General features: G+C 39.7%; 1 protein-coding gene across 9 annotated transcripts in view; it reads right to left on the minus strand.

The window, feature by feature from the left end:
- The window catches only part of Atp6v0a1 (ATPase H+ transporting V0 subunit a1), a 58,300-nt gene that overhangs the window by 14,195 nt on the left and 30,102 nt on the right, over positions 1-14,003 (minus strand). For 4 of the 9 annotated variants that reach the window (XM_048791098.1, XM_048791133.1, XM_048791080.1 and 1 more), the window contains 9 exons: positions 12,458-12,597; positions 11,996-12,153; positions 11,467-11,557; positions 8,384-8,502; positions 7,062-7,278; positions 6,580-6,687; positions 5,569-5,643; positions 1,353-1,460; positions 184-201 (listed from right to left, as the gene is read on the minus strand). In XM_048791098.1, coding sequence (XP_048647055.1) covers positions 184-201; positions 1,353-1,460; positions 5,569-5,643; positions 6,580-6,687; positions 7,062-7,278; positions 8,384-8,502; positions 11,467-11,557; positions 11,996-12,153; positions 12,458-12,597 — 1,034 coding nt within the window. The remainder of the gene's footprint in view (positions 1-183; positions 202-1,352; positions 1,461-5,568; positions 5,644-6,579; positions 6,688-7,061; positions 7,279-8,383; positions 8,503-11,466; positions 11,558-11,995; positions 12,154-12,457; positions 12,598-14,003) is intronic. The other 5 variants (XM_048791118.1, XM_048791105.1, XM_015495679.2 and 2 more) reach the window with 3 other exon arrangements.

Consider the following 14,003-nt stretch of genomic DNA (forward strand, 5'->3'; position numbering starts at 1 on the left):
ATGAGATGCAGTTAATGGAGATGAGCTTTTTCAGAACACAGGCTCACAAACTGGTTAGAAATGGCCAGTGAGATGCAGGATGCACAGTGTCATGTGTGTAGCCCCAGGGTGTTGCAGGGTCAGAGTGATCACAAGGATGGGAAAAGAGAAGCCCCCAAATAAACATGAAGGCTTTTGTCTTACCACTTCGTCCTCGGTAGGCTTGAAAACACAAATTTACACTTAGTGGGAATGCACGCCACACACAGGGTCATAGGTTATGAGCACATACTACTGCCTGCTTCTTGGGGAGGACTGGCAACGAACATTACATGGACTAATAAATTAGTCTACACACGCAAAATGAGAATAGCAGGAACTGAGAGCAGTAAGATAAATATTTTTAAAGGCACCCCAATGCTTGTAATTAAAAAAAAAAATCATATACACGGTTGAAAGAGGTCAGACAGACTGAAAAGTTCAATCTAGGTCCTCTACTCATTTATACTTTAAAAATGAATATTTTGCCAAGGGAAGAGGAGCCCAAGTTCGGGACCAGACTGGGAAATATAGCAAAACTCTGTCTCAAAAAACCAAAAGCACACAAAACAATGGGGGGAAAAAAAACCCAAAATAAACAAAAAAAAAGAACATTCTGTTTTAATAAATAAAACGAATAGTTAATATTTAATAGTTCAATTCAGAGACTTTATGCTATGAATGGTCAGGTAATGACCTATTAAAAAAAAAGAGGCAAATAAAAATTAATAATAAAGGGGCTGGGGCTCAGAGCTAGAGCGCTTGCCTAGCACGTGCAAGGCCCTGGGTTCGATCCTCAGCACCTAATAAAAATAAATAAATAAAATAAAGATATTGTGTCCAACTACAACTAAAAAAATATTTAAATAATAATAACAAAAACAAAATATCTACAACAAGAACACATCAGTAGCATAGGACTTAAAAAGTACCACTGATTGATTATACTCGGTTAACAATGTAAACAGAACAACCGTCAGAAGGATCAAGGGACAAAGAAGCCATCCTGAGTAGTCTGTTTCAGGTAACAAGAACTGGGATGCTGGGTGCTGCTTGGGCTGAGGAGAGCAGTTAGCAGCTGAGACTGTGTGCACAGTACTGCATGCACCATGGAATTCAAGAAGAGCAGAGCAAAGCTGCTGTGGGCTCTATAGGCAACACTGGAGTTAGAGCAAGGGCCCACAGAAAAAGCTGTGGTACCCTAAGCAGCCCAGAGGGCAAGCTGATTGTTAGTATTTTTACTTTTCAAGAAGACTGGAGTAAGCTTCTTAGGAAAACAAGACTAGGACTGACCCAAGGTGGAAGGAGAGGAAGCCCACACCACTGGATCTTACCTCTTCTGCGTCCTCTGAATGGGTGGAGAGCTGGTCATGCTGAATAATCTCAGCATCCTCCTCTGTCGGTCCGTTGCCCACCCTGATCCCACCAAAGTTGAGAGTTCCCTACACAGATGAACAGAAAGAGTAGAATTTGCCTGGGCTTTAATGTGACATTCTGTGAGGTGAGGAAGGGCGATGGTTAGTACATACAAACCTCAGAAGAGCATATATCCTAACAACAAGGGCAAAACTCACTAATTGAACAGCTAAGTAAAAATGAACAACTGTTCCCACCCCAACCACCACTGCCCCAGACCCTACAGGTGGTAACCTGAATTTACCACCTCAGCCAGCTGCACCAAGAGGCATCAACCTAGCCTTGATCGATGCCGAGAACCCTGCTTGAATGAAAACCGAATACAAACACATTCTCTTAACAAGTGCACCTTTATCAGTAAAGGCTGCAAGGGCTTCAATTTGTTGGAAATAAAGATTAGGCTTTCTAAGAGGGAGAGAAGCCAAGAGACATAGTGAGTGCATGCTAGTCTGATAAGCTTTCAACAGGAGCCCAGGAGTTCCAGCAATCTCTCCCAGAAATGTGCAGGATCTCTGCCCAGGACCAAAGGAGTGCCTAGGTTAGGGAAGTAAAAAAAATTAATGTACATTCACTTAATGTACATTTATTTGTGGCTAGAGAATACTGAGTTAAAAAATAACAACAGATCAAAGAGGTGCTTCGGAGAGTTTTGGAGTGTTAAAATGACTGTTACAGGGCAGAAACTGACTTGGCATTTGTTCCTTCTGTCTTCACAAGTACAGTCTTCAGCAGAAGGGTGTACAAGTTTGGATAGAATTTTAAAGTCAACTTGAGAAGCAGCCCTAGAACCACTTCATAAGTCTCTCTCCAGGAAAGAGGTGGAGGGCTATCCTCCTGCAAAATGGCCTATGGGGCAGCAGCACAATGTGCAAGAAGGTTTGGCCAACTACCCTGTGGTTCTTCTCCTTAGCTTCACCTTTTGGGGTACCCCTTTTACCACAGTTCACTGGCTAGCTCAGACCCCAATGTCTGCACAGATTCTCCCTTTTTCTTCTTCTGAGTGGGGGTACTTGGGATTAAACTCAAGTATTTAAACCGTGTTCAAATACTTAGGCCTTACCCCTAAGCCATATCCCTAGCTCTCTTTTTTATTTTGAAATGGGTCCTTGCTAAGTTACTGAGACTGGCCTCAAACTCACAATCCTCCTGCCTTAGCCTCCCAAGTTGTTGAGATTATAGGCATGTGGTTCCATACTCAGAGTCTCCCTCTTTTTCTAACAGTGGTCCTCATATGCTGGTCAAAAAATCATCAGCATTATAATCATCTTAAAGCTATACTTTTAAAAAAACTTTCAAATACTATCTCCAGAAATTATAAATATGGTAGGTCTAGGGTGGGGCACAGTAAATCCATATTTAAAAAATATTCCCCCACGTAGAAATTACCTAATCATTGTGAAGAATCTATTAAAAATGTATAACACATGTACCATTTGGGATAGAGCAATCCCATTGTGTGACATGCTTGCAAAACTTTAATAAGCTATACAAAGATATTCCCCAAATTGTTTATAATGGCAAAGAATTGGGAATAACCAACACATCCATCAATGAGAAAGTGATTATGTAATTTTGGCATATCCAACAATATTCTCTGGAATGCCAGGCTACCTAGAGAGTAGGCATCACTGTGAAATAACTAATAATACACATTCAATCTTAAATAAATAAATAAATAATAAATAAGGGGCAGAAGAGCCACAGTTTAAAACCCAACTCTTAATGTGTTTCCCCGCACCCACATATACATACACACACACACACACACACATTGTATCCAAAGATGACAGATATATGCTAGAGGCAAAGCCCCTCCCTATTAATAATACCCTGGAGGTGGAGGAAAACTGCAGTGGGAACCGATGTTTTCTTCTTAGTTATTACTATGCACACTCTCCAGCCAAGTGTACCTACTATTTTATTTTTCAAAGTGTCAACAGGGGATTGTCTGGATCATGGATCACTTTTATTTCTTCTTCCATTTATCTATTTTGTTTTAATACCCTAAGAAACCAACCCAAAGTTTATGGGTGATTCTGATATGTAGTCATATTTGGGAACCACTGAAACCTGTGTACCAAAAAAAAAAAAGCACAAAAGCTGGGAGCAGTGGTACAGCCCTGTAATCTCAGTGACTGGGAGACTCAGGTAGGAGAATTGCAAACTTGAGGCCAGCCTCCACAAATTAGTGTGACCCTATCTCAAAATTAAAAATAGGCATAGTGGTGCATGCCTGTAATCCCAGTGGCTCCTAAGGCTGAGGCAGGAGGATCGCAAGTTCCAAGCCAGCCTCAGCAACTTGGCAAGGCGCTAAGCAATTCAGTGAGTCCCTGTCTCTAAATAAAAATACAAACAGGGCTGGGGATATGGCTTAGTGGTCAAGTGCCCCTGAGTTCAATCCCCAATACCCCCCACAAAAAAAAATAATAATAATAACAACAAAAGGCTGGGTCTGTCTGTAGCTCAGTGATAGAGCATCCCTGGGTTATATCCTCAGTTCCCCCTCCCAAAATAGGGGCACAAGAGGGAACTCCAGTGTGTCCTGAGCTGGGTTATAGGCTTCAGGATGGTTTCAGGATTCAAAGCTACCAAAGCAAAAGGCTTTTCTGTTTCTCCAACCAGCAGATAAAGTGAGGGCAGACAGGTTAAACCTCCCAGCCAGACAATAACAAGTACCTCTTCAGAATGCAGAGAATAAGAGTTATGGATAGGGGGATGAAAGACACACATCAGCACAAAAACTGAAATTAAAACTGTGATACACCACTCACAGACAACTAAGAGGACAAAAACCAAATCCGTGTTCAAATACTCAGCCCTCTGGCATTAAGAATCTAGAGCCCTTCTTGTAGAGTGGTCATCCTGAAGCCATTGAATGGGCTGCTCCCCAGAAGCAGATGTTTGGTTAAAGAACCACTGAGATAAGAAGACACTAAGAATGTGAAGGGCTCCAGACTGGGATTTTTGACTTGGAATTTATCGTAGAAGTCACTGCCAGGTTTAAAAGCATCAAGACCTTCTCAGAAGTACTTTATGATGCTAAGACTAGCAGAAATAAAAGTGCACGGAAAGAACATTAATAATGGGCTGTATGTGTTTTAAGGGTTTTATTTCTTACAGGAAAAAGAAAGTAAGCCCCTACACTTGATTAAAATTTCTTTTGACCCAAAATACCAGCCCCTTTAGAGTAGTTCTAGTAGGAGGGCTAAGCATTTTTCCAAAAGGATCAGGAACACCTATTGGAGGAAATGGTTATCCATCTAAGTACTTCATTTTCTTTAAAGGAGTATATGCTACTAGAACATGGAAGTACATGAGTAATCACCATAATCACCACTAGGGAGATTCTTTTTTAAATCTTGTAGTTTCATAATCTAGAATATACTGAGCTAATTTGATATTAGTGCATTATGAGATTGTGGTTAAAAGATGTTTTTTAAGGACAAATACTCAAATGCTAACATTCAAAGTGTTATTACTGAATCACAACTTAGTATCAGAAGAGGGGAAAATCAAGACAGAAGATGACTTTGGTTACTACACTGGATATACAGTAGGCACAAGACACATGGGAAAGTGGAGGTCTCACTGAAACAGCTGAGGACATAAGGGTTTCTGAGTCTTTCACAAAAAGGAAATATGTACACATTCTCACTTTAAAGAGCATTAAATAATTTTGCTAAAAAGGACCCAAAGTCTAAGAATCATTCTGAAGCAGAACTCTAAAGTACAAGAAAACCAATTTAAGAATCACAGAGATGTTTTTGCCTCCCTGTTGAAAAATCATCCAATACATGGTCACAAAATACAGACACAAAAGTAGATGAGTCCAAGAGCTGCCATTTTGGTTTAAGATGATGGGACTCGGAGAGGGTACAACAGCCACTTCACTCCCATGGATGGAACTGTACTTACATATTTGAATAGAAACTTAGTAGATCAAGTAAAGATGATACCAGAATCTATTCTTAAGAGATGGAAAGCTCTTCTGTCATCATCTCAATGAGGAACAAGGACATACTTCCCAAGAGTGCACATGTCCCATGCTCTCAACCGTGTTAAAAAAAAAATTCTGCTGCACTGTTTGCCACCTCCTTAACAAAATGTTTGGTTTGCTGGATTTAATTCACTCACTGTTGCAGCCGCTGCTGCCTCTAGTCCCTGTTGGCTCGGGGTTGGGCTGACTGGGGCCTCCACAGGTTGCCCTTCCTGATAGTGAATGGAAGAAAAGAAGAAGGGAGAAGAAAACAAAAGAGGGAGAAAGGGAAAGGGGAGACGAATGGAGGGTACATGGAAGGATGAAGATGGTCAGAAAAGGGAGAAGGGTCTTGTAATTCAACTGCTCTCCAATAGGAGGGAAAATCTCACAGCTACATGAGAGTCATGCAACAAGATCTTTTGGGTTTTCTCAGGCAGTGCAATATGTAAGCATTACTGGATAGCCAGAAATTACACACAACACTGAATGTTTGGCAATTCTAACTTCGTGTGTGTGTGTGTGTGTGTGTAATTCATATGCACATATACATTAAGCAAACATACATATATGTTGCTTTGGGGGGAAAAAAACATGCTTTAAACCAAACCTTTTGCCCAGATGTGTTGGTTGGTTGAAGTATAATTAAAAAAAAAAAAAAAAGTCTCAGTGTCATTGCTGTGGTCACCCAGGCAAATCACATGAGTGGGTTCACCTGTCTGTAGCTTTTGCAACCTTGTTTTGGCTGATGCTGCATCTAGACAGGTTCAGGCCTGGATTCTGATGAGCACAGCATGAATAAAGCATGACCAGGAAAGGTAAAAACTTGTGATTTGTTCTAACCCAGCTACTAAAGCTGAATCCATATGTCTGAGCAGCAAGTATATAATACTGACTTTGGCAGGCCTAGTTCTCATGCTGGGATATAACATGAATGTGTTTTAAGAGTGTACAGATTTGTGCACAGCTAATTATATCATCTGAGAAATCATCTTGTTATTTACTTATTATTTGTTTATTTCTTTTTGCAGTACTGGGGATTGGACTTATGGCCTCACATATGCTAGGCAAGTACTCTACAACTGAGCTACATCCCCAGTCTTATTACCTAGATCTTAAAAAAAAAAAAAAAAAAGTCTAGTAATTTTTAATAGTAGATATACACTTACCAAATGCTTCCTCCTCAAATATTGATGGCGAAGAACCAGTGGCTTAAACAGTAGCATCCAAGGTACACACAGTAGAGCAACCACTACCAGGAAACACTGAATTCCTTTCTGCAAAATAAGGATAGGGCACGTCACTTTAAAGTACATTAATCAGATGTACAGTTTCTAAATCCAGCACAAATTTCCTCCAAACAGTTCTTTCTTACTGATATATTAATAACACTGTCTAGTGTCTCATATTACTTAACAGATGCTGTGGCAAACTTGAGAATTGTTCCATAAGAGGATAGTTCTAAATTTCATCTTTTCTGGATATAGAAATGACAGTGAACCCTCCAAGATAAGACAAATGGTCTCAATTTATATCTGGGTGTATGGGCCTAAAACTAAATATTACAGAAAGGTATTTTAGGTTTTTTTAGGGTCAGAGAAACATGTGGCTTCCTGACGACCAATGAGAGCCACCCTCTGGGTTGACACACCTGTCCAGAATACAGCATTGAAATACCAGAATCCGGATAGGAAAAGAGGAACATGTTGATGAAATGGATCAGAAGGCTAGGTGCGTTCTCAGAAGAATAAGCATCATAGGCTGTCCATTTGTAAAAAATTAGGATAACCAAGTAGCCAAACAAAGAGGACATGAAGATCACTTCAGGAATAAATCCAAAGTAGATATTCAGGGGCTTCTTGAAATAGCTAAAAAGGGAAAGAGGAAAAAAATGAAGATTATGGCTCAATAGACCAGGGCCACTTCTTCACTGAATATAATATTCACTACATTTTTCACCCAGGAGCACTTTTATGTTATGGGGGACTGAACCCAGCGCTTCCCTCATGCCAGGCAAGCAATGTTACTTCCCTGGCCCTTTTTGAGAGAAGGTCTTGCTAAGTGGCCCAGTCTGGCTCCCTCAATTCTGTCTGTATCACTTTAAACAACAGCAGCACCCAGAAGCACTGGATGCAACAGAGACAATGCAGAATTAACTACCACTTTCAAATTTCTGGGTCTTGAATGGCTTCAGAACCATGCCCACCATTCTCTCCATGAGAAAGAGACTAAAAAATTTAGTGTACTTTGGGACTACAGTTTATAACTTTAAGTGAGTTTCACATTAAGGAAGAAAAATAATTCACTCAATTTGATGAAAATTGCCTACTAATTTGCTTTCAAAGATTTTTACTGCTGGGCTGGGGTTGTGGCTCAGTGGTAGAGCTCTTGCCTAGCATGTGTGAGACACTGGGTTTGATTCTCAGCACTGCATATAAATAAAGCCCATTAACAACTAAAAAACCTAAAAAAAAAAAAAAAAAAAAACATTTACTGCTGCTGCAAACTGCTAAGGGACTACAATTTAGCTTCATTTAACACCATAAGATTTTTTAAAAATTACTTCTATAATACAGTCAGGTTCTGAGTTATTAATGCCTCCCCAAATATGATACGATGTCTTTAGGCAAAAGCATTATCTGAATAATTCATTCTTTTTTTTTTTTTTTTTGGTACTGGGGATGGAATCCAGGGGTGCTTAACCAATAAGCCACNGAGACCCATGTCAATTAAGTAAATACCAAAAAAAAAAAAAATAGGGCTCAGGATGTGGCTCAATCGGTTGAGTGGCCCTGAATTCAACTTCTCAAGTAAACCACCCCCTCTCCCCACCCCCAGTCCCCCCCCCCGCCCGCCAAAAAAGATTTGCAATCCTCCTGCCTTGGCTTCCCAAATCTCTGTGATTACAGGTGTGTGTCACCACATCCCAGCGACTATGCACACTCTTATGAATATAGGAACAGAGCAACTCACATATGGTTGAAAAGGCTCAGACTGACTCCAAACATCATATGGATGATACCAAGAATAACAGACATCTTCATCTTAAAGGAGTTGAGGAAGGTCAGCTTATTGGTAGCAATGTTCCAAATCTGTCACGACCCAATAAAACAAAAAGGTATTACACAAAGAATTCTCAAATGGGAAAATATTATTCATCTGATTAAAACATTTTTTTGTTTGTTTTGTTTATTGAACCTGGGGCTTTCCTCATGTTAGGCAAGCAATGGACTACATCCCCAGCCCTTTATATTTTTACTTTGAGATAGAATCTTGGTAAATTGCCCAGTCTGGCTTTGAATTTGCAAGCCTACTGATTTAGCTTCCTAAGTATCTGGGATTATAAGCATGTATTACCATATTCAGCTAAGGGTTTTTTGTTTGTTTTTTAAATGGAACATTCTAAACCTATATTTAAACAGAATAATAAACTGCTGTATCAGTCAACTTCAACAATTCTATCAATTTATGGATTCATACCAATATATTTCATCATGCCCACTTCCCACTTTTATATTATTTTGAAGCAAAGTCTAGATATCATATCATTTTACCTGTAAATATTTTAGTATGGATCTCTAAAAGGTAAGAAGTTTTGTGTGTGCTGGTGACCTCACACATGCTAGGGAAGTAAGCTACATCCCCATCCCTTTAAATTTTGATACTTGGAATTGAATCTGGGGGTGCTTTATCATTGAGTCATATCACCAGTGCTTTTTTGTTTTTGTTTTTGATAGTAGGAATTGAACCCAGAGTACTTTATCACTCAGCTATATCCCTCGTCCTTTTTATGTTTTTATTTTAAGGCAGGGTCTCACTAAGTTGCTTAGGGCCTCATTAAATTGCTGAAACTGACTTTTAACTTGTAATCCTCCTGCCTCAGCCTCCCGAATCACTGGGATTACAAGCGTGTTCCACTGTACCCAGCCCTAGTCCTTTTAATTTTTTCAGAAAAGGTCTTGCTAAGTTGCCAAAGCTGGCCTCAAACATGTACCCTCTTGCCTCAGCCACTCTACTTGTTGGTTGGGATCATAGGCATATGCCACCATGCCCAGATAAGGATTCCTTTTTAAAAATATATCCATAATACAGTCACCACACCAAAAAGCATTATCCTTTTTTTGTGTGTGTGTGCTGGGGATTGAACTCAGGGCTCTGCTAAGCATATGTTCTATCAATGAGCTAGAACCCAACCCTAATAATGATTCTTTAATATCATAAAATATTCAACATTCAAATTTCTCTGATTTTGTCCAGACTATTTTTTGGAGTTCATTTATTTAACGCAAAGTCCAATTAAGGTCTTACACTGTGATAGCTAATTTAGTTTTTAAGTCTCTTATCTATAGGTTCTCCTTCTATTTTTCCTTTTTTGTTCCCTACAAAATATAGTTGTTTTTTTTTAAGAAACTGGGTTATTTATCTTGCAGATTACCCCACACCTGTTTTGCTGATCATATTCCTTGATGATGTTGTTCCATCTATCTGTGTGTGCATGTGCATGCAGTGTTGGAGACAGAACACAGGCCTGGAACATTTTAGGCAAGTACTGTACGACTGAGCTACACCCCCAGATCTCATATATCTTTTTTTTTCTTCAGTAATGAGGATTGAATCCAGAGGTGCTCTACCACTGAATTATTCTCCCCTTTTTATTTATTTTTAAATTTTGAAACAGGTTCTTTCCAAATTGCCTCAATTGGCCTTGAACTTGCAATTCTCCTGCTTCAGCCTCCCAAGTAGCTAGAATTACAGGTTGTAGAAGTGGGTGCTATCATGCCCAGCCTCCTTTATCTTTCACTATCAACTTCTTTTTTTTTTTTTTTTTTCCAGAGAGAGAGGAGAGGGAGGGGGAGAGAGAGAGAGAGAGAGAATTTTTTAATGTTTATTGTTTCAGTTTTCGGCAGACACAACATCTTTGTTTGTATGTGGTGCTGAGGATCGAACCCGGGCCGCACGCATGCCAGGCGAGCGCGCCACCGCCCGAGCCACATCCCCAGCCCCCACTATCAACTTCTGTAGTTCCTATTACCTAAGGCTTGAATGCTTGTTAGTACTGTCTGACAGTTTTATCTGCCTCCATTGGGCCATCTGTTCACGCTGCCTAAACCATGGCTCTCATCTAATCATCCTCCTGTGCCAAAACCTTCCCTGAATCCCCACGGTCATCTTAAGGTGAAAGTGCAAGCTCTGTAGCCTAAGACAGAGCTTGTACCTCCTAGCTCAGCATCTTTTCTATTTGAACTGTCCTGTCCAAAAAGAGTTCATCTGCCGGGTGCGGTGGTACATTCCTGTAATACTAGCAGCTCAGAGGTTGAGGCAGGATGATTGCAAATTCAAAGCCAGCCTCAGCAAAAGTGAGACACTAAGCAATTCAGTGAGACCCTGCCTCTAAATAAAATACAAAATAGGGCTGGGGATGTGGCTCAGTGGTTGAGTGCCCCTGAGTTCAATCTCTGGTACCTGCCCCCCCCAAAATTGATTGATCATATTTTATTTGCCAAAGTATTTGGAAAAAAAAAACTCTAAGATAATTTTTTTTTTTTTAAGTTTGCAACTTTAGCAAAGAAAAAAAAGTCTGAAATCCATAGGAAAGAAGTATTTCAGCTTTGTTAAACCTTCTGCTAAAAATACTGGGAAGGGATCTTGAAAAATCAGCCTTCCCGGAGTCAATATTAGCCACCTCAGAAATAAGTAATGCTGGGCATGGTAGCATACTCCTGTAATTTCAGTGACTTGGGAGGCTGAGGCAGGAGGATTGCAAGTTTGAGGCCAGGCTCAGTAACTTAGCAAGAACCTGTCTCAAAATAAAAAAAATAAAAAGAACTGGGGATATAACTCCATTGTTAAGTGCCCCTGGGTTAAATAACCAGTACCACAAAAAAGAAAAGAAATAAACAAGAAGTGTGAGTCTCTCCTGACTTTGAAGTACTCTGAACAAATAAATCAAGGTTTTCTAAAAATGTGTCAACTAAAAAGCAAGTAACCATCTTCACTTTAATTCTCTCATTTCAGGGTTACAAGTGAAAATAGCATATGAGAAAGAATACTCTTACCGGATCAATACCAAAAGGGTATGGCCCACCAAAAACTCCAGGGACAGTTGGGTTCAGCTGGAGAACAGGGTTTCCCCGAAGAGTCTCCTCCCTATCGTGTTAGGAGAAAAACCTATTTATTTTTGATCAAGAAGGGAAACTACTAGGGTTCATAAAATAACCCCAAAAGAAACTACTACAGCAATCTTGTCTCTTTAATAAAAGATGGACTAGTAGTCAAGAATAACACACACAAAAATTAAAAACATATATATATAACTAAGTAGGGAATTTGAGGAATCTGCTTTTTAATTCTGCCTCCACCCCCTCAAAATGCACTTAATTTATAGTCTTGGTTCCTTGATACATGGAAAACAAATCATAAAGCGCTTCACAAGTTGGAGTATAAACAAGACAAAATACTGCATTCTTCTGAAATAGGGATATCGTCAACCACTTCCTAACAGGGATTAGTTTATTCCTTGTCTTACAAATCAGAGCTGAACATGAAAGGATTATGTTTTGACTTTTAGCTTCTTCCGTAACTTACGTCCAATTATATTTGGTGAACATTGGTCGCACACTCCAGGATGACCCAAAGATATTAAGAGACTTGGAAAAGCAGTCATTGTAGATGAGGCCAGTATAAATGGAGAAAACTCCCATCAACAGAATAATGTATCGACCACTGAACACAGTGCTAAACATCTGGGAATCAGAAGAAAGAAGTAATGAGAATGCACTCACTGCAGCTCATGCAGTGACACTGTTATTTAGAATACACTAGCTTCTGGTGCTACTTTACTCCATCCTGGTTCAGAGAGCTTGAAGTATAGATCAAATACAATGTTAAGAGAAATTTGCTTGTACAGCACATGGTCTCTTTAGTAAAAAATGAACTTATTCTATCCCCTTTTGATAAATTTATGCATAAAAGACTTTTTGACCATAATTTCATAATGAATGCCTAAGAAATCATAAACACTTCAGTCAAATACAGATATAACATTACCTCATTCTCATTCTTCTGGGAGAGGATCCGGCTCTCCCTTAACACCATCCACACAGCAAAAAGGGTCATCAAAATGCCATGGCCAAAATCTCCAAACATCACAGCAAATAGAAAAGGGAAAGTGATGATGGTATATGGAGCTACAAAAAAACCAAAGAAAGAAAATCACCAAGTACACTAAAGAAAGCACAAGCTGGGCATGGGAGTGCCTGCCTATTGTTCCAGCAGTTTGGGAGGTTGAGGAAGGAAGATCACTCATTCAAAGCCAGCCTCAGCAACTTAGTGAGACCCTAAGCAACTCAGTGAGACCCTGTCTCTAAATACAAAAGAAGGACCGGAGACATGGCTCAGTGGTTGAGTGCCCCTGGGTTCAATCCCTAGCACCATAAATAAATAAATAAATAAATAATAAAAGAAAGCACAATTCCCAAAACATCACATTCTTCTCCATGTTTTAATTAACATCAGTATAAGGTGGCTTATTCCCAGGTTGTTGAACAGATGAACTCTCAGGGAAAATCTTTCATGGCAGGAACTCTACACCCTCACAAAGCAGCTAATGAAATAATGTGCTACTGTTAACATTTTAAACTAAGAACACAGGAAATGAAAAGGAAGCTTTGGTAGCACTGTGGTTTGTCCCATTACCTTCTTTCAACCCCTAGGACACTGTTCCTAGAACATGCCAGCTGTCTTCTCTTCGTAAGCAACCAATTTCTAAGCAGAATGAAGCTACCTACCATCTAAGCAATGAGGAAAGAGCCTAGAAGCAAAACAAATATCCTGCAGAAGGCTACATCTGAAACAAATCCTCAAACTTTTTTTTAGCAGTGCTGAAGATTGAATCTGGGGCCTCATATATGCTAGAAAAGCACTTTGAGCCACATACCCTGCCCCTCAGACTCTTGATTAATAATTACCTCTCCAAACAGAGGAGAGAAATGATTTTTGCTAATAATGGTCAATAACTGCTATATTTTGTTTTTCTAACCTTGGAAAAGGGAAGACAGGAGGAAGCCATTTTTGAATATAAGACATCTTAGAGAAATATTTTTCTTTTGTGTGTATGTCTTTTTTTTTTCTGTACTGGAAATTGAACCCAGGGTGCTTTATCACCAAGTTACAACCCCAGTCCTTTTTAAATTTTTTTGAGGAAAAAGTCTCACTAAGTTGTCCTTTAACTTGCAATCTTCCTGCCTCAGCCTCCAAAGTCACTGGGATTATAGGCATGTGCCACCATGCCTGGCTAGGAAAAAACATTTTTCTTAAGGCAGCTGCTATAAATGGGTATTTTATGGCTGTGAAGGCACGTGCAAGAGTCCAATCCAAGCTGGGCATGGTGGCACATGCTTATAATTCCAGTGGCTTAGGAGGCTTAGGCAGGAAGATCACAAGTTCAAAGCCCACCTCAGCAACTAAGAGAGGTTCTAAGCCACTTGGTGAGACTTTCAAAATAAAATATAAAAAGGGCTGGAGGGCTGGGGATGTGGCTCAGTGGTTGATCAACCCTAGGTTCAATCCTGGTTCAAAAAAAAAAAAAAAAAAA

Source organism: Marmota marmota, unplaced genomic scaffold, assembly GCF_001458135.2.
Source record: "Marmota marmota marmota unplaced genomic scaffold, marMar, whole genome shotgun sequence".
Lineage (NCBI taxonomy): Eukaryota > Metazoa > Chordata > Mammalia > Rodentia > Sciuridae > Marmota > Marmota marmota.